Source organism: Apodemus sylvaticus, chromosome 5, assembly GCF_947179515.1.
Source record: "Apodemus sylvaticus chromosome 5, mApoSyl1.1, whole genome shotgun sequence".
In the NCBI taxonomy this organism is placed as follows: domain Eukaryota; kingdom Metazoa; phylum Chordata; class Mammalia; order Rodentia; family Muridae; genus Apodemus; species Apodemus sylvaticus.
In genome coordinates, this window is record NC_067476.1 from 7,008,389 (window position 1) to 7,031,593 (window position 23,205).

The 23,205-nt window shown below is 52.1% G+C and overlaps 1 protein-coding gene across 2 annotated transcripts in view; it reads left to right on the plus strand.

Moving 5' to 3' along the window:
- Positions 1 to 23,205, plus strand: part of Col5a1 (collagen type V alpha 1 chain) — a 151,374-nt gene that overhangs the window by 52,070 nt on the left and 76,099 nt on the right. For both annotated transcript variants that reach the window (XM_052181959.1, XM_052181958.1), the window contains exons 5-13: positions 9,463 to 9,594; positions 10,422 to 10,553; positions 11,001 to 11,240; positions 12,032 to 12,211; positions 12,751 to 12,807; positions 17,768 to 17,809; positions 18,013 to 18,075; positions 19,900 to 19,974; positions 22,083 to 22,175. In XM_052181959.1, the coding sequence (XP_052037919.1) occupies positions 9,463 to 9,594; positions 10,422 to 10,553; positions 11,001 to 11,240; positions 12,032 to 12,211; positions 12,751 to 12,807; positions 17,768 to 17,809; positions 18,013 to 18,075; positions 19,900 to 19,974; positions 22,083 to 22,175 (1,014 nt within the window). The remainder of the gene's footprint in view (positions 1 to 9,462; positions 9,595 to 10,421; positions 10,554 to 11,000; positions 11,241 to 12,031; positions 12,212 to 12,750; positions 12,808 to 17,767; positions 17,810 to 18,012; positions 18,076 to 19,899; positions 19,975 to 22,082; positions 22,176 to 23,205) is intronic.

The window sequence follows — 23,205 nt, forward strand, 5'->3', positions numbered from 1 at the left end:
GGCAGGATCCATTTTTCCAATTACGTAAATCATCCCAAGGAAGACTGTGGCCTGCTTTTTTTTTCTTACTGGAGACCCACAGCCCTGACAGAGTTGACACCTATGTCTGCAGGCAGAGAGGAGACTATGAAACACTGGATGCATGAAAGAAGGAGGAATCCAAGCTGTGTGCCCTTTTGCATGCTTACCTGCTGCAGAGGGGCATCTGGGGGATGGCCTGCCTTCACCAGGGATTGAGAGCTACATGGCATCATGCTGGTCATGAGTGGAGACTGGTGGTGATATACTGGCAGGTGTGGATGGTAATGGCGGTGATGGTGGTCTTGGTGGTGGTAATGGTGAGTATTGGGATGATTTTAGTGATTGTGGTAGTGGTGATAGTGATCTACATGGTGCTATGGGGTGGTAGTGCTGATAACAGTGAATGTGATGGTGATGGTGATGGTGATAAAAATAGTGGTAGTGATGGTGGTAGTGGTGATCCTGGTGATGGTGGTCTTGGTGGTGGTGATGGTGGTCTTAGTGATGATGGAGGTGGTGGTGATGGTCCTTGTGGTGATGGTAGTGGTGATGGTAATGATGATCTTGGTGGTGGTTTGGGTAATGGTGGTAATAGTGGTGGTGGTGAGCATGGTAATCAATGGTAATCATCCGTCTCCTTCTCCAGGGCCACCCAGCTCTGTGTTGTTTCCCAATGATGCCTTTAAACCATACACCCTTGATAGGATCCATGGAAAGACAGCAAGAAGGCATTTGACCACTTGAAGCTGTTTCCTTAATTCTCCTGTGAACACAGCTCAGCCCACTCTCCACAGCCATACTGAAAACCCTGAAGCAGTGTTTTCAGGTCCCCTACCCCTGGCTTAGATACTTTTTTGTTTCCATCCCGGGTAGCCCGTAAGCAATAATACCAATGTAGGATTTTAAATACGACTGGTGAGGTCCCCCCTCCCCCGCCCCCGAAAGCCAGAATCTATGGCCTGTCTACAGGGAACTTCTGAGGACACCATAGAGCAGGGAAAGCGCCCCACGGCACCCAACTGCTCTGCTCTGGGCCTATGGAAGTCACCCTGGCCTGCTGACTGGGCGTGCCCTGAACCTGTGGGGACCTGGCATGAGACTGTGTGGCCTGGCTCTGCAATCCTTCACTGCTGTTGGAAACACGTCGTGCTCTGCTCCAGTTGTGGAAGTTGGACTGAGCCGTTCCTTGGCAACCACCGAGGCCAGTCCTCTTTCCATCCTCATGGATAGGAAGTGTGGCCTGCTGTGGTTTGGGAAAGTGCCTAAGATCACATAGTGTCATTCAACTGGGAAGCCAGAGGAGTTGGCAGTGCTGGCCTCTGGTTCCACTTTCCCTCACCTGTGACAGCAATCCAAGGAGTCCTGGGAACGAGTCCAGGCCACAGGTGCCTAGGTGTGTTTTGGATGTGTTTTGGAGAGGTCTACCCTTACCAGCTCTAGGGCATGGTTCTGGGGAGGGCTTATGGCCATGGAGTGTGGCATGGGGGCTCAAGATTCACTTGGCTAGTACACTGTGGGCCACCTCTCCTGCAGTCTGGAACACGAAGGGCTCATTTTTTGACTTATTTGCACATGTCCATTTGTAAGCATGGGGTAGTCTGGGTAAAATTTGATGGTGATATCCACAAGTCATGCAGAGATCTGTGGGGATCCCTTTGCTGTAGGGGTGCTGTAGAGCATCTTTGGATTTGGAGAGGGCTAGGTGTAACTGTGTTAGTGTAGGGGCTGGTGTGCCTCAGGGAGAACAAAGAATGGAAAGGAAGGGGGACATAGGGAGGCTTCTGTTACCAACAGGGGCGTCGCAAAGCTCTGTGCTGTCTGTGAGTTCTCTGCATGGCCGCCAGGGTTGCAGACTCTCCAACAAAAGCTTTGCAATTTCCTCGGCCCAATGCAGCTTGGCTTAAACCTCATTATCGGCTGAGACAGAACTGACTCGCTCAGCAAAATGCTTTGGGCTCCTTGAGCGCCAAGGACAGCATGATCCCAACTGTGTCCAAATGGAGATGGACCTGTCCTCTGCGGAAAAAGGGGCCGCTAACACGATGCTGCCAATATGGCTGCGCGGTCAGGACAGCACACTGGAACAACAGTAATGGCCAATGGGCACTGGTGGGGTGGGTCAGGAGCTTGAAGAGGCTCAGAAGGGGCTCAGAAAGTGAGCTTGTACACAGAAGGGGGAAGGGTAGGCAAAGGCTGTCATGAGCGTTGAAGGTGGCTTTCAAACACCGACACCTTCTCCTCAGGTGATTTAGGGTTGCCATCGGCAGGCTGTGTGGGGGCGCCAGTTCTGGGTTGTGTCATTTGAAATTAAACAAAGTGGTGGCCCGACTTGGCCTGGGGCCTGTGGGTAGAAGAAGAGTGGGTTGGCCTGCCTCCCGCCCTGTATCAGCCTGTGTGGGTAACTCAGCCGTGAGAAGGTGTCCTCTGTGGGGTGTGCACCTCTCCAAGTGAGCAGCTCTAGGGGAGCTGGGAGGGGTGCAGGCAACCTCCTCACCGGGTGGCCTGTGACAGTGGTCTTATTTCTCCGTGGTCACACATCTGTGTTGTGTAGGAGACAAAAAGATAAAAGAAGCCATTCACCCTCTCAGGAGTGTCAGGCCTGGGGAGAACAGTGCCTTTGCTGAGATACTGAGTGGGCTAGAGAGAGTTGGTGGACAACGCTTGATCTGGCGTGGGGCTGCTCTGCCAGGGTTCTCTCGTCCCCATGTAAGCTCATGTGGGAGATGGATGGGGGTCTCAGTTCAGCTCACAGGGACCTATGAGCTGCTCTTGGGGAAATAGTGTCCTGGACACTGAGGTACTACCTCAGTGTTACTCTCTAGTAGGACCTTCCTATGGCATGCACGTGTCATGCCTGTGCACGTGTACACATTCAGGTATGTACTATAGCTAACGTAAGATTCCACACTCACGCATGTGCAGGAAATCTATGCTCATACCTATGAACACACCAGACTACTTGAGATCTTGCTACTAGACCAGCCGACCTATAAATGCAGTGGGGGTAGGGGTGATGGAGGCAGGGGTGATGGGGTGGAGGGGATGGTGGTGGAGGGGATGGAGATGGAGGGGATGGGAGTGGGGGTAAAGGGGGTGTGTGGTGGGAGAGGGGTGATAGGGTAGGGGTAATGGGAGGTGGGGGTGATGGGGTAGGAGTAATGGGGGTGGTGGGGGTGAAGGTGATGGGGTGGGGACGATGGGGGAGGCCTTGTGAAAACAGTTCCTGGACTCCTGGACCAGAGACTTCTTTCTCCCTGGCAGCAGGAGGGCGGCGCTGGTATGCTTACTGTACCGCCCGACTGCTGCATGGCCTCTGCTTCTCAGGTCAGAGCCATGCTCACGGAGAAGGGGATGTGGGAGGATTTTGTATCAGGGTGGAAATGGGAGAAAAAGCAAATCTGAAGAAGAAGCTGGGGCTATGTTGGTTAGCTCTGCCATCTCCCCCCAACCCCCGCACGCGCACTTAGCAATAAGACATTAAAGGAGACTCAGTGAGAAGCTGGATGGCAGTTACTCTGTGCAGGGGTGGGGAGCCCGGCTCTCTAGAGAGGACCTGGGGCCCAATCCAACATTTCAGCTGGTCGTTCATGGCTACCTGCAGCCACAGCCTACCTCTGGGAGGGCAGCTGACACTGACACCCTTACAGCAACCCAGAGCCTCCAGGTGCTGCCCATGAACAATTACAACTTACCGCCTAGAAGCCAGGAGTGTCCTGGACTGCAGGCCTGAGACCTTCCCATGTGGTCTTTAGCAGTTTGTGTGTGTGTGTGGGGGGGGGGGGCGGTTAGAAGGCCTTACTCCAGGCCTGCTCTCTGCACTACAATGCTGGATTGCAGAGATGTGCTGCACATGGGCTCCTGGAGAGGCAGAGCCTGTAAGGGGTGGTGGCCACCAGTGTCCCAGCCGCTAGATCCCGAAGACTCCCAGTGCTACACCGACTCCCGAAGGCGAATCTCCCTCCCATTGAGTGTGTTTATTTACATGTCAAGCTATGGACTTAAAGAGGAAATATTTTATTTGACTTGGATGACATTTGAGCTACAGGTCATTTTGCTTAATGGAGATGCATGGTTTTCATGCACCATTCTGCTGCGAGGCTCTCTTGGGAGTGGGCGTTTAAAACACAGGCCTCGGGGATAAGTATGGGAGGGAGGGAGCCAGGGCGGTGGGCACCTCTGCTGGCCTCAGAGAAGGTGTGGAAGAGTAACAGGGAATTGGAGAGAGGCATCTAGACTGGATGTCAGTAGGGGAAGGCACTATGTAGAATACTGAGAGGATCATTGGGACCCCCGTTACCCCCATTCTCCTGCCCCCCTCACCTCCCTGTCCCCTGCTGTCATTTGCCGCAGTGCAGGCTGCACACCTCATCAGGCAGCAGCAGGCAGCTGTGTGCATGTTTTCCCTGTTCCCCACACCCCCTTGCGGGCTGAAGCCCAGGGCTGGTCTAAGTAAGGAAGGCTCACCCATCCTTCCTCTTGTCCCCAGGGGTCAAGAGTGAGCAAGACCACCGTTCCCCTGCTGCCTCTTGCACAGCTGTCTTTCTAATCTAATGGAAGGGGTCTAGACTGCAGGGCACAGCAGTACTATGGAGATGTGGAGCACTGAGATACCACTTCTTGCAGCCCAAACGAGGTAGCAGCTATCCTGCCTGCTGGGAGGAAGAGCCCTTTTCTGTCTGCAGTCTGGATAGGAGTTTGCCTGCTGAGGTGGGGTCAGGTGTGGAGGGTCAGCTGGTGGTCATATGCACTGGGCTCAGGGATTACTAACCAGTTAACCCAATGTTAGCTTCAGTTGTCAGCTTGACCCAGCCTAAGGCCACCTGAGAAAGCAGTCTTAGTTGAGAGGCTGCTCAGATTCGATTGGCCCATGAGCATATGTGTGAGGCTTGTTTTTGATTGTTATTTGACATAATAGAGTCTAGCCTGGGTTAGGTTGCTCTGTTCTTTAGGCATGTTGTTCTAGACTATATAAGAGAGCTAGCTGAGCTGGGTGGGGGTGCACGCCTGTAATCCCAGCACCCTGGGAGGCAGAGGCAGGTGAATTTCTGAGTTCGAGGCCAGCCTTGTCTACAGAGTGAGTTCCAGGACAGCCAGGGCTACACAGAGGAACCCTGTCTCAGAAAACAAAAACAAACAGGCTGGCTGAGCTTGTACCTATGAGGGAACCAGTGAGCAGCATTCTCCGTGGCTTCTCTTCTGCTTTAGCTGTGAGTGAGGGAGTTCTCTCAGAGGTAATGCTTCATGGAAGAGCAAATAGGTGTGCCTTCACGCTCCTGTCCTGCACTTATGCAATCATGGTCTGTGGCCTGGAAGTGTAAGGCAATGAATCCATCCCTCCTTACTTTGTTTCTGTCAGAATGCTTTGTCAGAAATGGAAAGGAGGCTATAGTACTCTGAGATCAGGGTCAGTGGCCTCCCCTGAGTACAGTCCTTATTTGACAGTCACTAGGCAGACCTCAGGAAGAACTGTCTGCCCCTCCTTTTCCATAGACGTCACGGGTTGGGATCTAGACTGCTGAGGTGGTACAGGGAAGAGAGAACCGTGTGTAGGCCACACTGGAGGCTGCCCTACACAGCCATTCAGACAAACTCAGGCTTGCTTGAGGACACTGAATTCCTTGATCCTTACATGGGGTTTTCAAACTCCAAATGAGGCCAGGGTGTAGCACTAAGTCCTGGGGTTCAGGGAGGGTGGCCTTTGATGTGTTCCGAGACTTTTTGCATCTGTCAATGAGCATTCACTCCCACTTTAACCCAGTTCTAGACCTGTTTCATCTCAGAGAAAGAAGCTGGGGATGGTGAAGGATCCTCGATCACAAGACACCCACACCCTCCTTCTCAGGTCCTAGAAGGCCATCATGAGTTCATACTTAGTGACTACAGGTGACACACCCATCCAGCCCTGCCATGGCTCAGTAGATGGGAGACCACATCTAGACCTCCTGCCCCTTCTAGCCTCCAGGTTAGCCTGGGGCCCAGCTCTCAGAAAAGTTCACACTCCACCTAATGGAGAGCAGGGATAAAGGGCTTCTTGGATTGTGCAAGAAGGGCCCTCCCCCCAACCCCCAAGCCCAAGAGCACAGCAGAGCTGTGGGTTCAGGACCAGAGGTAGTCCTGAGATCTTGCCAGAAATAGGGTCCTAAGAGAAGCTCAATGATTACATGATCTTGGGGGGATGTGACATTGTCCGGAAAGCACAAGGCAGATCTGCCATGCTGACAGAATGTGAACACCATTGTGGGACTGTTCTGTGTCAGAGCTGCGTCTGCAGTGTGTGCCACAGTGGCTCGGACTTAGGAGGTGCGTGATAGCTCTTGAATGGACAGGTTAGCGGATGGATACATGGATGGATGGATGGATGGATGATGGATGGATGGATGGATGGATGGTTGGATGGATGGATGGATGGACAGATGGATGGGCAGGAGGGCGAGCAGGCAGATGGGTGGGTGGGTGAATGGGAAGGTAGATGGATGACAGGATGGGTGGAGGGACAAGTGATATACAAGGATGATGGATGGCTGAATAGATGACATTAATAAATGGATGGATGAGAGGTGGTTATCTGCATGATATGCATGAATGGATGGAGGGCATTCATGGCTGGATGGATGACTGGATGAACAGATGAACTGTGTGGATGGGTGAATGGATGGGTGAGGAGACCAGTGAGGAAGAGCTGGGGGTGTCACTCATGGTAATCACGGGAATGTGCCTAGTCCTTCCTGTCTCGGGTGCCCACTGTTTACTGTTGACTCCCTCTGAGCCTCTCCTTCTGGCCCTGTGACTTTTCTGCTGATCCCTGTGGTCTGATCCTCGCCCATTTATCAAGTGTCTAATTCTCTCTGTTCTTCATCCTACCTGAGTCCTCTCCTGGCCCCGCCCCCTGCAGTTCCGTATCCTACTGTCCCCTGAGGACATTTCTCTTGCACTCGCCTGTCACCGATACCCAGGTTTGTTATTGGACACTTTCGTTATGCCAGTTTGCCTGGAGGACCATGGCCTCCGCAGCATCACATAAAGTGGATATTGTTTATTTTGTGCTCAGTTTTCACAGAGAAAAAGCAAATCTCAGACAGGCTCCAGGCCACACAGCCGAAGAGCTGGCTAGTTTCCACACCTAAGTGCCTGTGTGTGGAGTACTCTCTGTCCCTGTGCCACTGAAAGTTGGGGTTCCTGCAGTTATCGTCCCTCCTCCAGCTCTGAACTAGTGGTAGAGGCAGACACTGCAGCCTGCTGTGCTTTGGTAGGAACCCCACAATCCCCTTATCTGGGTCTTCTGAGCAGAGAGCAATCATTGAAATGTGCTGGGAGACCCCTTTCTTCCACACTTTGGGTGACTTTTCATGGCCATGGGGACCCAGCACTGCAGATCCACCACTGTGGAGCCCAGCTAGAGAGTGTACAGCCCATACAGAGGCTTTGGAAACCAGGGTGGGGGTAGCAATTCTACCTGGGATGGAGAAAAAGCCCAAAATAAACCTGAGAGACTGTGCTGTCTTCCAGACGGCACATAGGCCCTGTCCCTGCAGCTTATTGCTGGAAAGTTTCAGACTAAGCCTTCCTTAACCAGAATATATTACATATTCTATTCCAGTATAGTGTAATATATTAAAGTATAGTGATGACGGTAGTGCCGTGTTGAGGAATGGACTCCAAGCATGGAGAACTCCATACCTGACACAGCCCTGGCTTACCTTTGCTTACTGTGCTATTTCCATTGTGGTCCTCAGAGGGCTAGAATGTTCTGGCACTTTCTGCCCCGGCCCTGAGCCCACTGGCAGGAAATCACTGGACCCTTGTGGAACACCTCAGCAGGCCTCGCCTCACCGGCTGCTGCCTTACTGTCGTGGGCTGTTGAATGGGGGTTGGTGGGCATACTGCAATGGCCACAGTGGGAGGCCATGAACAGCTCCCTTACCCTGTACTCAGTAAATGGAAACACTCTCATTCCTTGTCACCATCACCAGAAAAGTCTGATGGGCTGGGAGGACCCAGCCCCTGTCTCAAGCTGGCTTTTGGTTTTCTGAGGAGGGTGTGTGCACATTGTGTTCATGGTCTTCGTGGGCTCTCCATCTTACACTGTCTGCAGGTCTCCACGAGAAAAAGTGTAGTGCGTGATTCTGTGAGCCCAGCTGCTCTGTGAGCAGGTCTCTCCTGAGCAGCTGGAAAGTTCCAGATTCAGCTTTGTGGGGTCATCTGGGCTATGACTTGTACCTGTGAAATTCATCATTGCATTCCACTTACCTGTCATCTTTGGATGACACGAAGTGCTACCACTCTGGGGCTATTGACTATGAGAGAGAGAGAGGGAGAGAAAGAGAGAGAGAGAAAGAGAGGGGAGTGAGAGAGAGAATGTATGTGTGTGTATGTATATATGCTGTGTGTGTATATATGTGTGTATTATGTATATACATATTGTGTATGTGTATATGTATGTATATAAATGTGCATTTGTGTATGTATTATGTATGAGTGTGTATGCATATATGTGAGTATGTATATATAGATATGTGTGTGTATGTATGTGTGTATACACACACACACACACACAAGTGTGTGTGTGTGTGTGTGTGTGCATGCATGGGTGTGTTAGCCCGAGGTCCCCTTTTCACATTTACAGGTAAAATGACTTGGGGAAAATTTTTCCAGTTTTGTTCTAGTTTCCAGGTTTGGAACTGCTGGGTCATATGGTAATTCCATGTTTAACTCAATAAAAAAAAGCAAGTATTGCATCTTAAAGAAATACCCCCTCACTACTGGAGGCTGATGGTGACAGGGACATGCCCTCCTGAACCTAGGGCAGGTGCATTTATACTTGGTAATTGCAGTAACTGTGAGCACCAAGCTAGCAAGTGTGCTTGAGGTATTTGGAAGATGGATGGACGGGTGGATGGATGGATGGATACATGGATGGATGGATGGATGGATGGATGGATGAGTGAATTGTTGGGTAGAAGGATAGATAAGTAGATGGATGGGCAGGTTAGTGGCTGGCTGGCTGGAGGGCTGCTGGCTAGATGAAAAGGTGGATAGATGGATGGAGGGTTGATTAATTGAAGGGTAGATGAGCAGATTGGTGGGTGGGTAAGTGGATGGATGGATGGATGGTGAGTGGAGGGTAGGTGATTAGATGGATGGACGAGTGGATGGATGAAAAGGTTAGTGGATGGATGGGTGGGAAGGTGAAGAGTAGATGGTCAGATACTGGAGGAATGGAAAGGTGATAAGTGCATAGGTGGGCAGGTAAATGGGTGGGGAGACGAGTGGGTTAGTTCTTGGGTGGGCCAGTCTAGCTTAAGGAGCTCTTCAGAGCTGCACCTGCTGGGAAGAAGTGTGTCCCTAAGGATAGCTCTTCTTGAGGGCATCAGGCTGGGCCCTGGGTCCCCAGATCCCCATGAGTATCTGTACCGTTTGCTCAGGAGCTCTGTCTTTTTGCAGGGTGACATCCAACAGTTGCTCTTCGTTTCCGACCACCGAGCTGCCTACGATTACTGTGAGCACTACAGCCCCGACTGTGACACTGCGGTCCCTGACACACCACAATCACAGGACCCTAACCCAGATGAATATGTGAGTTCATGGTGGCAGCACAGGCGGAACCCCTGGATGGTACAGCGTCAGTAGGATTGTGATGATAAAGGATTCTGGAAGCCACAGGACCCAGTTTTCACTGTAGGGGAAGCAGTGATGACATCAGATCCACCTTACCACAGAGGAGCTCCCCCCGCCTCCACACACACCTTGATCAAGTCTATCAAGGGAGTGCCATCAACAACTGTGTCCCTTAGCTCTCCACACACATCCTGAGGCGTCCTTTGCCCTCAGACTGTAGCCTCGGTTGTTTTTTTAAAGCTTGGTGCATTCCCTCATGGGCACCTGAAATGTTATAATAGGGCATGCTCAGCCCTATGTATAGTGGTCCTGACTCCCAGAGAAGCAGTAACTCTAAAGGGCAGCCATGTCTGTCTCCTTTGTCCTGTCCTCATTTCCCAGTCTGCTGGGCCACTCTCCTCATCCCCTGGGCCCTCCTCCAACTCACACCAGGTCCCTGGTTTGTATTTGAGGACAGAGTGCCTGTTGGTGACTGTGAACCCCTCTCACTGGGTACCCATGTTTTGGGGCTAAAGGTCAACTTTGCTGGTCTGGGTTTGATTTCTGTGGGTCACATGGAACCACTTTTAGGGCTCAGCTTTTGCTGACCCCACTCAAGAATGTATGGAGTCATCCATCCAAATGCTAGGCTTCTGGGGAGAGGCTGAGGCAAGAGCCCTGAGGACCCCTGGGACCTGACAGTGCCTTATGGTGTCTGCTTTTCCACCCAAGTTGGGCAAGGCGGTTGACAGGTTGTTCTGGTAATACATTTGTTTCCTTCTCCATATGGGCACCGTTGACTTCAGTACCCAGAAGGAGAGGGTGAGACCTATTACTATGAGTATCCATATTATGAAGACCCTGAAGACCCAGGGAAGGAGTCTGCCCCCACGCAGAAGCCAGTGGAAGCCGCCAGAGAAACCACGGAGGTTCCTGAGGTCTGATCTGGACTGGGCTGGGCTGGGGAGGTTCCTGGCCCTTCCAGTCCACAGGATTGATAGTCAGAGGCTATGGACATTGTGTCACATACCTATAATCGTGTCCCGTGGGAAGCTGAAGTAGGATAAACATGAGTTCTAGACTGGCCTGGGCTACAGGGTGAGAGGCCACCCCATCCCCAAGCACACACATGGAAGCATAAGCTGTGGTTGGACACTTCCTGGGGTGTCACTTGGTGGCCCTCCATCAGTTCACGGCACTCCTGGTACCTGGTGCACATGTGACGGCAGCCTCCCCCGTTTTCTCTGCCTTCAAGGAATGGATGGAGGGCCTTGGCTAAACATGATGCCCACACTTTGCTGTTCATTATTGTACTAGAAGGAGGGGAGCTTGGGAAATCCTGGATCCAGGTCCCCTGACTGCCTCTTTCTGCCCTCTGCCCACAGGAGCATACCCAGCCCCCACCCGAAGCCCCTACAGTGCCTGAGACCAGTGACCCGGCAGGCAAGGAGGACAGTCTGGGGATCGGGGACTACGACTACGTGCCCACTGATGACTACTACACCCCATCGCCATACGAAGACTTCGGCTATGGCGAGGGTGTGGAGAACCCCGACCAGCCCACCAACCCTGACTCAGGGGCCGAGGTCCCCACCAGTACCACCATTACCTCCAACACCTCCAATGTAATTGCCTTCCTTTCCGTTTATCTTGATCTAGGGGCAGGGGTGGAGAAGGCGCAAAGGCCGTGTGCCTCGGGGTCACTGCCAAGAGCATGGGCCTCCTTGGGTGGCCTTCCTTGCCATTTCTCTCCCTTAATCTGCACCCTGGCTCTGAGTCCTCTGTAGAAGGGTTGAGTGTGGTTTAGAAGCCATTGACATTTCTGAGTTTATTTCAGTTGCCCTGAAAAAGGGGTAGAATATGTCTGTGGGCTTGCTCTCAGGGTAGCTCAGAAAACTCTGTAGTTTTGGGGTACAGAAGTTCCACCCATGAACGTCTTTGGTGGTTACCCATGTTACCACAATAAATCTCATGGGCCACCCTGTTCTTAACTATTAGAAAGAACATTTTAGACATATTCTAAACATATTCTAAAGAACTATTCTAAAGAACATATTCTAAAGAACTATTAGAAAGGTGTCCAGTGTGCAAACTCTAACCAGCAACTGAACGCAGAGCTCCCCAGGGATGGAACCAGCTCTGAGGGACACCCTGCTCCTTCCTGCCCTGTCTCATCATAATGTCTTGAGTAGTCTGGGGAACAATCCCCAAGGTGCCTGGGAGGAGTGCAGGGCCCAGGTGGGGGCCACAGGTCTTCCCCCAGGGGCTTTAGCTTTCCGTGTCCTGTAGTGGGGCCGCAGGATGCTGGATGCAGGAAGTGCTGGGCTCAGCCTACTGAGCTGCCTCTGGCCAGGCAGAGCCTACATGTAGCCAGTCTCCCTGAGTGACCCTGCCACTTCTCTCCCTTAATCTACAGCCAGCTTCATCTCCAGGGGAAGGGAAGGATGACCTAGGTGGCGAGTTCACTGAGGAAACCATCAAGAATCTAGAGGAAAACTACTATGACCCGTACTTTGACCCCGATTCCGACTCCAGTGTCTCTCCATCAGAGATAGGACCAGGCATGCCGGCTAACCAGGACACCATCTATGAGGGGGTAAGAGACTCACCCTCTCTTACCCAGGGCATCTAGGTGGTGGGACGGGGCCAGCACTTCCAGAAGTCTGAGAGTGACTGAGGGAGGCAAGAGTGACACGGGCTGCCATGCATTTCATTTATAAATTAATTAACTAATTAGAGACACTGTCTCACTATGTAGCCCTGGCTGTCCAGAAACGCTCTATGTAGACTAGATTGGCCTGGTACTCAGAGAGATCCCCCTGCCTCTGCCTCCCAAGTTCTGGGACTAAAGGCGTGTGCCACCATTTTTGACTGAGCTTCATTCTCTAAAGGAGCCTCTCTGACTTCCCTTATGGTCACCTGTGCCTCATTGTCTGACTGTGCTGGTGTATACATGGATGGGGGATGGGAGGGCTAGTCCAGCTTGCTGTCCTCCTTCCGGTCGTGAGAACAGAGGCCTAGCTGCGGGGAGCACCCTGGTGTTGCACAAGTTTTGTGTCATGTGGATTTTCTGTTTCCTTTCCTTTTCCCATTTTTCCTCTGGAATCTTCACACCACCCCCACCCCCACCCCCAGATTGGAGGACCCCGAGGTGAGAAAGGGCAAAAGGGAGAACCAGCCATCATTGAGCCGGTAAGGATTTCTGTTGTTGTTGTTGGTGGTGGTGGTGGTCGGTGTGTGTATGTGTGTGTGTGTGTGTGTGTGTGTGTGTGTGAGCTGTGGTGTTTTCTACCAAGCTCATGATGGTTTGTAGGGTGTGACCAGACTGTAGGTCCCACTGTCTGCCTACCAGGCCTTACAAGAAGCCACCTCCATGTAGTCTATAGCCTCTGTATCACAGGTTCTTGGGAGACGCTCTAGGGGTCAGGGAATATTCTAGAGTTTGATCACAAAGGCCAGAGCACCTCTGCAGAGATGTCCTCAAGAGAAGGGACACAGACTATGAGATTGAGGCTGGGCCAAGGGCTGGGTGGGAAATTCCTAGTGAGGGTAGCAGGCAGGGGGCAGTTAGTTGAGGACTTCACCTCTCTGTGCTCTCAATGCCTCCATTTGAGCCTGTTTGCTGCGACAGGAAAGATCTGAAGCCATGCCAAGGGAACATAAGCAGCTCTGAGGTAGAATTCCCCCTTGAGAAAAGCCCCGTGCCACTGGGCCATGGAATCTTGGGTAAGTTAGCACAAGGGCCTGGTCAGAGTTTTGTGGAAGCCTGGCCTTGTCTAGGGCATCCTTGTTCAGCTAGGTGCTGCGGCCTGCTTGGGCCTCAGATATGCTGAGGTCAGGGTCTTTGCCCCAGACAACAGAAAGCCGTGTGATTAGCTGAGCTGGGCTTGGTGGACATGGGAATGTGGACTCAGAACTGGCTTTGCCAGAGGAGCTGGCCCTGAGGTCATCCATCCTCGCGTCCTGTGAGTACCCACGGGAGGAAGCTCGTCCTGCATCATGGCCGTTGCAAGGCTGAACAGCTGTCTGCTCCACTGCCAGGATCAGCTCCCGGGACTGAGTTTATAACGTGACTTTGCGGCTTCTTAGGAGAGAGAACCAGCCTCATGCGGCCCCCACCCTCTTGCAGGGAAAGAGCCTTGCTTGGCAGTGCTTAGTAGGCCAGTAGGCCAGGGCAAGCTTCCTGGCTTGGCCTCTTCTAGCCGAGGGGAGCCTTGGATGGAGGCCTCTTCCCGGTTCCAAGGTCTCTGCCTGCTACCCGTGCCCCTGGCTCCCCCGGCTCCCCCTGGCAGTGAGCCCAGGGATGCAAAACCTCTTCTCAGATCCCTTCCCAGATCTCTCTGTGGGTCCAAAGAAGAGAATCCTTACCTGAGCTGGTAGGATCAGGGCACAAACAGGGCATGGATTGCGCACAGCAAAGGGCACAGAGCATAAGGTTAGCCCAACCCAGGGCTTTTTGCTCAATCTCATGAGAAATATCAACCCAAGTTCATGTTCACGGGAGAAGGACAGTCCTGAAGAGGAGCTTCCTAAGGGACTGGAGCAGACTTATCCCCTAGAACATGTCTTAGGCTTTTCTCTTCTACACCAGAGGAAGGCTGCAGCACAGATGCCCCCTGCTATGCTTGACCTTTTTAGAGTACAACCTCATCTAGGCTTGGTTCCAGGTGGACTTGGCCATCACTTGCAGCCCATTGATGGTCTCTGGTGCTTCACTAAGAGGGGCATCTTTCCTGAGTCAGGGCAGTGGGAGTCCAGGGAAGGCAGGCACCTGAGGCTCTGTGGGTTTCAAGGTTGGTCCCCAGTTTCAGAAGTGGTTGGGTCATACCTTTGAATAAGGCTTAAGCTTATTGTGTGTGGAGTTGGCACCCCAGTTCTTGGAGCAGTGAGAAGCACGGAGAGAGTCCCACTAGAGGGCTTCCCTGAGGAAGACTGTGGGTGACGGTGGGCCAGAGACAGCACTGAGAATGTAGAGGTGATCTGCGAGACACTGTCTCTAGATGGTCCAGTTCCTCTTCTCTGGAAATAGCACAAGCCATCTGGAGGCAGTTACAGAAGGGCCCCACCCCCTCCTGATGCCTGCTTCTTCCCAGCTTCCTCAGAGTGTCCACAGGGCCTTTGGTGAGTCCCCATGGAGAAAAATATAAACATTTGGAATTGTCAGCCTGGAGAATCGCCAGATGTCTCCACAGTCTTAGCCATACATAAACAGATGGAGGCCGTGGGGACTGGTGGTGCACACCCTGCCCTTTGTTGGGGTGGCTGCTATCCTGTCCCCCACACCTGTCCCACAGAATGGGTTTACAACAACTGCTGGGCACAGGCTCGGTCCAGTCCATCTCTGCATCCAGGAGGACCTGGCAGGCCTTTCCCTCAGAGGTTCATTTCTCATTTGTCAGCAAGGCAAGGGGTTCCTCAAAAGGACAGATCTGGCTTGGCTGAGATGAGGAAGATCTAGCAATGTCCCCGGCATCAGCCCACGTTGGGGTCACTGACCTTTCTTACCTGTTGGATCCCAAGCCATTCCTGGCTTTTTGTTTGTTTGTTTTTGAGACCGTGTTTCAAGTATCCCAGGCTAGCCTTGCTATGTAGTTGAGGATGAATTTGAACTGCTTCTTCCTCCTTCCTCTTCTGAGTCCTGGGATTGCAGATCATACCCAGTAACTACAGTGCTGAAGTTCAAACCCAGGGCTTTGGGTTTGCTAGGTCATCTCTGCCATGTGAGCCGCAGCCCCAGACTCTGTTGTTCCTTTTAGTTCTGCTTAGCAGATAGATGGACCACCGTTGAGGATCGGAGCTGCAAATGACAGCACATACCTGTGATACCAGGAAGGCTGAGGCGGAGGACCTGAGCTCTGGGCTAGGCTAGGCTACAGGGTGAACAGAACACAATCATCTTCAGTTTGGCTAAGCCTGAGGTCTTCTGTTTCTGAGTTTTGTTTAACCATATAAAGTAACAAAACGGCACAGCTTTTTATTTTGATGTGTGTGTGTGTGTGTGTGTGTGTACATGTGTATGCATTTTGGTATGGGTATGTAGAGGGCATGCCTGTGGATGTATGTATATATATATATATATATATATATATATATATATATATATGCAGATGCCAGAGGTAGACGTCAGCTGACTTTCTCAATTGTTCTCCACTTTATTTTCTAAAGATTAAAAAAAAGTTAATATGTCAATATTAAATAAATGTTAATATGTTAATGTTAATATGTTATATTAAATAAAAAGGTTAGTATGTGTCTGCTGTATATGCACAGGTGCCCTCAGCCTCCTGAAGAGGGCGCCACCTGGAATTATGATGGTTGTGAGCTCAGTAATTGGCTAGACTGCTGGGCTAGTGAGCTCCAGTGCTCCACCGGTCTCCAGTTACAGGTGCACACCACCATGCCTAGCTTTTAGGGTTTGTTTTGTTTTGTTTTGTTTGGATACTGGGAATCTAGACTCAGGTTCTCATGCCCGCACACTTTATTGACTGAACCATCTCTGCAGCTCTCAAGCAGGATGCTTTGACATTCCTGAAGTGTATTCAGTGAAGAACTGAGTCTGCCACCCAGTGTCATGGTGTGAGCATGGGGCTGCATTGCGTGGCTGTGTTAGGAGTTAGCAAGGGTAGCTGAGTTTACTTCTGACAGGCTACCAGTCAATGCAGCCCTGTAGCCACAGAGACCGTCCCCTGTAGTTCCACGCCTGGGTGCATTTGGTGGTGGGTGGGTTGGTAAGGTACAGAGTAGGGATAGCATGCCTCAGAAGGCTATGGGACCAGGCTGGTTCCTCTAGCCACATGCCTTCCTTTTTATTCTGACCTGGGTGATCCAGGACTGGCCTCCTGTGAGATCCAGCAATGCTACCCCCACTCTGCAAAACAACAGTGTGTGTATCTGGAAAGACAGCTGCTGTCTCCTGGGCCCTGCAGTGGTTCCCCTTAATCTCCCTTCCCAGCTTCTGAGTCTTCCCAGCTGCCTGTCAGAGGAACTGGGAACTGGGAAGATGAGCCGCTTGGATGGCTTCCCTGTGTACATCGCACGCACAATATTTCTCCTCGGCGCATCTGTGTAAACATGGTGTACAGCTTCCCAGAGACCAGAGGACCCCATGGGCAGTGTGGATAAGGCTTGTGTGTGTGTGTGGGTGTGTGGGATGCACTTTGCAGCCCATGGTCAGTTGCACCTCACCTCACCCCCTACTCCTTAGCTGTGGGGACCAGCCTGCCAGGGCTTCACACCTACACTTGAGTAGGTCTCTTTTCATTTGTCAAAGCGAAGCCCAAGTTTGACAAGAGAGTTGTGGGCTTTCAAAGACATATCTGAGGCATTCTGGCATCCGTTATCCCAGGAGGATGGCCATTCCTAGTTTCCTTTGGCTGGGAGACTAGAAAGGGACCTGGCCCAGGACCAAGGCCTCCAGCTACTCACTCCATTATTCCTCAAGTCTTGAATAGGGAGGCACTATGCCTGCCTCACACGTGCCTATCCTGCAAACATGCAAATGTCTCGACAGGTCCTGCAGCTACCTACCCAAAGCCTGCCAGACTTTTGAGTACCAGCCCCACTGGCCTCTTGTGTGGATTTTGCCCCAAGCACAGCTCCTCTCTCCTAAAGTATACATGGGACTCAGAGCATTCAGTGTTCTGAGTTGGTGGTGGTAGGGAGACCAAGAGAAATCTGGGGGTTCTTTTTGAAAGAGGGCATCCAGAAATACAGATCCCAGATCAGAAAAGCCCTCTTTTCAAGACAGAGCCAATGGACAATAGGAGGCTTTATCCCCGGTCTTCCTAGCTTTTTTCCTTAGCCTTCAACAGTCTACCTGGGCCTGGGGTCTATTCTGCCCTTCTGGATACTCTTCAGGTAGATAGTAAAGACAGGAGTTGTGTTTGGGGTCTGCTCTCTCATTATGGCAAATTGTGGTGCTTTTGTCAAAGTTGTGTTTGAGGGGAGCCTGATCACTGCCTGGAGTCTGCTATGGCTTAGAATGCAAAGACAAAGTGTGCTCCCAGCACAGCCCACTGCCCAGGAGCCCTAGCAGGACGGACTGAGCTCTTTCTTGGCTGACTGTTGTAAATCTATGGACTGTTGTCTACCCAGTTTGGAAGCTGGGTTGGGCCCCTGATCTCAGATGTCCCCTTTTTCTTCCTTTCTGCAGGGAATGCTGATAGAGGGGCCCCCTGGCCCTGAAGGCCCTGCTGTGAGTGTCTGGTTTTATTAGCCTCTGACTTGTGGGAGGAACTATGGGGGGAATCTCCTGGGTAGAAAGTTAGAGGCTCCTCACTTTTGCAGATACGCAGGCGAGTGCTTCCCTGCCCCGCTTCTGCTCTTGCTTAACTAAAGGAGAAGATCTTTGCCCTGAGCCAGGTCTGAAACTCTGTCTTGACTTTATTTTAATTGCAGGGTCTTCCAGGACCTCCAGGAACTACGGGTCCTACTGGCCAAATGGGTGACCCTGGAGAAAGGGTAAGAGGCCACTTCAGTTCCAAGAGCACCTTCTCTGGGTTGTCTGTATATTCTATCTCCTGACTGTAGGCCATCTTCCTTCCTTTCTCCCTGCTCTGGATCCTGTATTGTTTTTCAATGTAGAAATGACAGTAAGAAGAACCACTCCTTCCTCAAACTGTCCCCTCCCCCCCAGGGCCATCCCATGTCACCCCCTCAGATCTTTATGGGTTTGACTGTGCCAGGAACCTAGGAACCAACCTGGGTCCAGAGGTAGCCAGCAGTCAGCCCTAAGCCCCGAGCAGTGACTTTACATTAAGTCAGTGGCCCTAAGAGTCATTTTACTCGGCTCAGGCGCTTCCCCTGTGCCTCGCAGGAGCTGCTTCTGACCGGGAGCCTGCATTAGTTCTTACACTAGCCCTTCTTAGTAGAGATCAAGCCACTGACTAGGGGGTTTGTTCTCGGTGGGCTGTAAGGCACGCCATGCGCTGTGAGCTTCTTCTGATACTTGGTGGTGGGTTCGTGCACTGAAGCCTGTGGGTTTCTGAATTTCTCCCTCCTCCCCTCCCTCCTTGCCTCCTCCCCTCCCTCCCTCCTTCCCTCCCTCTTCCCCTCCCTCCCTCCCTCCCTCCCTCCTTCCCTCCCTCCCTCTCTCCCTCCCTCCTTCCTCTCCTCCTTCCTCTCCTCCCTCCTCCCCTCCCTCCTCCCCTCCCTCCTCCCTTCCCTCCTCCCCTCCCTCCTTCCCTCCCCTTTTTGCTGGCTCATCTAATGAACATCATCATTAAAAAAAATCAGACATCCAAGTCCTAGATGACAACATACATACATGTGGTTTGTCCCTGATTCTTAGAGCAGCAAGCGCAGTGAGGTATTCAAGCGGGAAGTGAAAGGGTAGATTATGGTGTGGTCACATGGTAGGGTGTCCTGTAGTGTGTTCTGCTGACTAGGGCCCCTTCAAGGCATAGCTGGGATATCATGATGGTTTGGGCAATGCTGGGTAGAGAGTGTGAAGGTATTCAGGGGTAAGGGTGATCAGCCCTCAGGGATAGCAGGAAGAGCCCTCCTGTGATCCTCAGGGAACTAAATGCCTTGCTGGGGTGTCCCCTCCCTGGCTCTGTAAAACAGCAAAGCAAAACCACTTTTGCCTGGCCATCTCCAAACTTGCCGCTGTCAATGGAAGTTGTAAGGGTGGGTGTCCCTGCTAGCAGGATTCAGTTTGGGGGTCTGAGTTCACTCCGTAAGGAGGTCTGATCTCTCTGTCACGTCCTCCTCCCCGTATGCCAGGGCTTGAAAAATGTTCCTGAACATACTTAAAGTTGCTCAGGTTGGCTCTGTGCTCCCATGGGTGGCCTTTCCTTCTCTTCGCATCTATCTCTGGGTCTGTCCAAGCGAGTGGGTGCCCTATCCTGTCCTCTAGTCCCTGGCCACATGCAGAGCTGAGGACTGGATGGGAGATGGATGCCTTCCTCATTCAGCCAGGAGAGCGTTGGCTGCACTTCTCCTCCGTTCCTGTTCTGGTGGAGACCGCAGGGGCTACATGGAAAGATGGGAGCTGGCCCCCGCCTTTCCCAGGCCTCCAGCCTCTAACTAGACACAATGGCCTGCCTTTCCTCTCTCATTTCTTGCATCTAACTCAGCTAACTCACTCCCCATCCCCACAGCCCCCTGTCATGTTGCTCCTCTCTAGAGCATTCTCATGTTTCTAGAACGTTCCATGCCATGGACTCTGGTGTTGCTCTCTGCTTGCCCAGCCTGCTTTCTGACCTCTGACCTCTGGCTCTCATGCTGCTGCTCAGCGCTGCCCCTTTGTCTCTCTGAGCAGTTTTCTTTCCTCTCTGGCTGCAGGGTCCCCCTGGGCGCCCAGGTCTTCCTGGGGCCGATGGTTTGCCTGGTCCCCCAGGAACCATGCTCATGCTGCCGGTGAGTATCTTTAATTGGAATGAGGGGGTGCAGTGGGTGGGTCCTGGAAGGGGTAGGTGTGTAAGGATCTTCGGTGTCCCAGGAATGGGGTTTGGGTGGGGGTATTTGCAGCTGCTGTAGGTCTTATAACCCAGTCTGTGATTGGTACCAGGAGGAGAAAGGACAATCCCACTCTCTTGGTGAGGCTCCTGGGGAAACCTGCCTCAGGGCTCTTTGTGACAATGGCTAGGGTCCCGTCTCCCTAAGAATCAACCAGTCTCCCTAAGAATCAACCAGTGATTGCGGGTGGGAGACAAGCAGGAACTTCATTCAAGTTCTCTGTGTGGTCAGATATCATCTAGAACTGTCTAGATACTGCTTTTCACAGGAGTTAGTCCTAACTAGTGAGGATGAAGGTCAGACTCACATTCTCTGTGTCTGTGACAAGAGGAGAATGGTCCCTTAGGCCATCCATTCAGAGATAAAGGACTTGGGGCTCAGAGAGTGGCTGAAAGCCACTGTTTCAGCCCAGAAGTTTCATAGACATCTGTCCTGGTGGCCAGCACCCAGCCACTGCTGCACTGGGGTCTCTGTGGTTACAGGAGACCAAGAAGGGAGGGGTACATCTTCTGGAGAACAACCTGGGCCCTTGCAGAGGTGCCCCCAGGATGCAGGGTTCTAGGTAGGCCAGGCCTAACAATCAGACTTGGGTAAGTGAGTAAGTTAGAACCAGGCAGGGCTGGACCAGCTCCTCAGCCACCTTGATCTTAACTATTTTCCTTCACCTTCATCTCCCTCGCTGTGCCTGAGTACCGTATCCTCAGGACTGTGCCCTCAGCACTGTGCCCTCAGCACTGTGTCCTCAGCACTGTGCCCTCAGCACTGTGCCCTCAGCACTGTGCCCTCAGCACTGTGTCCTCAGGACTGTGCCCTCAGCACTGTGTCCTCAGGACTGTGTCCTCAGCACTGTGCTTTCAGGACTATGTTATCAGCACTGTGCCCTCAGGACTGTGTCCTCAGCACTGTTCTTTCAGGACTATGTTATCAGCACTGTGCCCTCAGGACTGTGCCCTCAGCACTGTTCTTTCAGGACTATGTTATCAGCACTGTGCCCTCAGGACTGTGCCCTCAGCACTGTGCTTTCAGGACTATGTTATCAGCACTGTGCCCTCAGGACTGTGCCCTCAGCACTGTTCTTTCAGGACTATGTTATCAGCACTGTGCCCTCAGGACTGTGCCCTCAGCACTGTTCTTTCAGGACTATGTTATCAGCACTGTGCCCTCAGGACTGTGCCCTCAGCACTGTGCTTTCAGGACTATGTTATCAGCACTGTGCCCTCAGGACTGTGCCCTCAGCACTGTGCTTTCAGGACTATGTTATCAGCACTGTGCCCTCAGGACTGTGCCCTCAGCACTGTTCTTTCAGGACTATGTTATCAGCACTGTGCCCTCAGGACTGTGCCCTCAGCACTGTTCTTTCAGGACTATGTTATCAGCACTGTGCCCTCAGGACTGTGCCCTCAGCACTGTGCTTTCAGGACTATGTTATCAGCACTGTGTTCTCAGGACTGTTTCCTAAGCACTGTGCCCCCAGGACTGTATAATCAGCATTATTCTTTCAGTACAGTGATCCTGGGACAGCTGGTCTGAAGGGGGACAGGAAATTGGCAGGTTCCCCTCTCCAAGGGCAGATGCTAAAGAATGCAACATTTGGAACTCATGTTCTCTTCCTAAGGTTTCAGAACAAGAGCAACAACTTCACTTAACCCCCAAGATGTCTGCTGCACTGAGGGAGACCTAACATGGAACCAGGATGTCCCCTGTAGGGCCCTTCAACCTGTCCCAGTTTCTTTGGCCCTTGGCTGCTATTTGCAGTGGTGAGGGTCTATGGTTCATCAGGGCATAAAACAACGGAGGCTCAAAGTCCTTTGTAGGCACAGGGGGGCAGGTTTCAGGTGTCCAAGGTGAAGGCTGACAGGAAGGGCTGTGACATGTGGACCAGGCTTGTGCACACAGGTTCTGGGATTTGGAGTCTCCGCTTTACTTAAGGCCCATGAGAGCCACCCTGACCTGGGGTCAGAGTGGGTGTCCCGTTCCATCTCTGGTGAGTTTTCACCTTACTCTTGCAGTTCCGGTTTGGAGGTGGTGGCGATGCCGGTTCTAAGGGCCCCATGGTCTCTGCCCAGGAGTCCCAGGCCCAGGCTATCCTCCAGCAAGCCAGGGTAAGTAATGTGGACCCCTGGGGACCCATGTGACAGAGCTTAGGCCTGGTGGCTGCACAGACTGAATGATTGCCCCACAGTTTGCCTGGTCAGGAGCCTAGGGAAGGTTGTGTCTTCCATGTCCAGCTGGAGAGTGTGGAGACCTACGGAGAGCGTTCAGGGGTGTCTGAAGCTTGTCTGGCCCAGCGAACCCCTCTTCTGCCTTGTGTCACCTCTGTGCCAGGCCTTGCGCTTGGGGCTTGCCATGGGGAAAGAACATGCTGGTTGCTGGCCAAGGACTGGCCCGATGCTGCCACTTCCTGTAGGGTGGGCAGGTGGGTGATCCTCTGGGAAGTGTGGAGAAAGCCAACATAGAATCCTTGTGTGGGAAATGTTGATACCGTTCTGCATGGCTCAGAGGAGACATTAATGGCCAGAGTCTGCTGGGGTAATTGAAGGCCAGTTTCAGTCCTGAGTGGATGCCATGGACCAGGCTAACCAGCGATAAAGCCAGAGTCAGATGAGACTGTGTGACTGGATCTGCTGGCCCTCGCCTGCTCAGCCAGCCTCTTAATCTGTGTGCATTTTGATAGAAGCCAACCGAGAGAATGGTTGATAAATGGTTTGATTTTTAATGATATTTTTTTTCCTGTGAGTGTTTTGCCTGCATGTGTGTGCCTAGTGCCCAGAGAAGCCAGGAGAGGGCATCAGATTGCTTGGAACTAGAGTTACAGATGGTCGTGAGCCACCGTGTGGGTCCTCTAGAAGATGTGCTCTTAACCCCCGAGCCATCTCTCCAGTCCTGATTGTTTCTTTTTTTTTATTTTTTGAACGTTTTATATGTCGTATATTTTTATCTGTAAATTTAAAAAATATATTTTTATTATTGTGCGTGTATTGGTATATTTTTGTGCATGTGTGTGCCTGTGTGGGGAGGCCTGAGGTGAATGGCGTGGATTTTTCTCTACCACTCTCCAGCTTTGCTTTGAGACAGCGTCTCTCATCAAATCTGGAGCTCACTGATTTGGCTGGCTTGGCCGGCCAGGGAGCT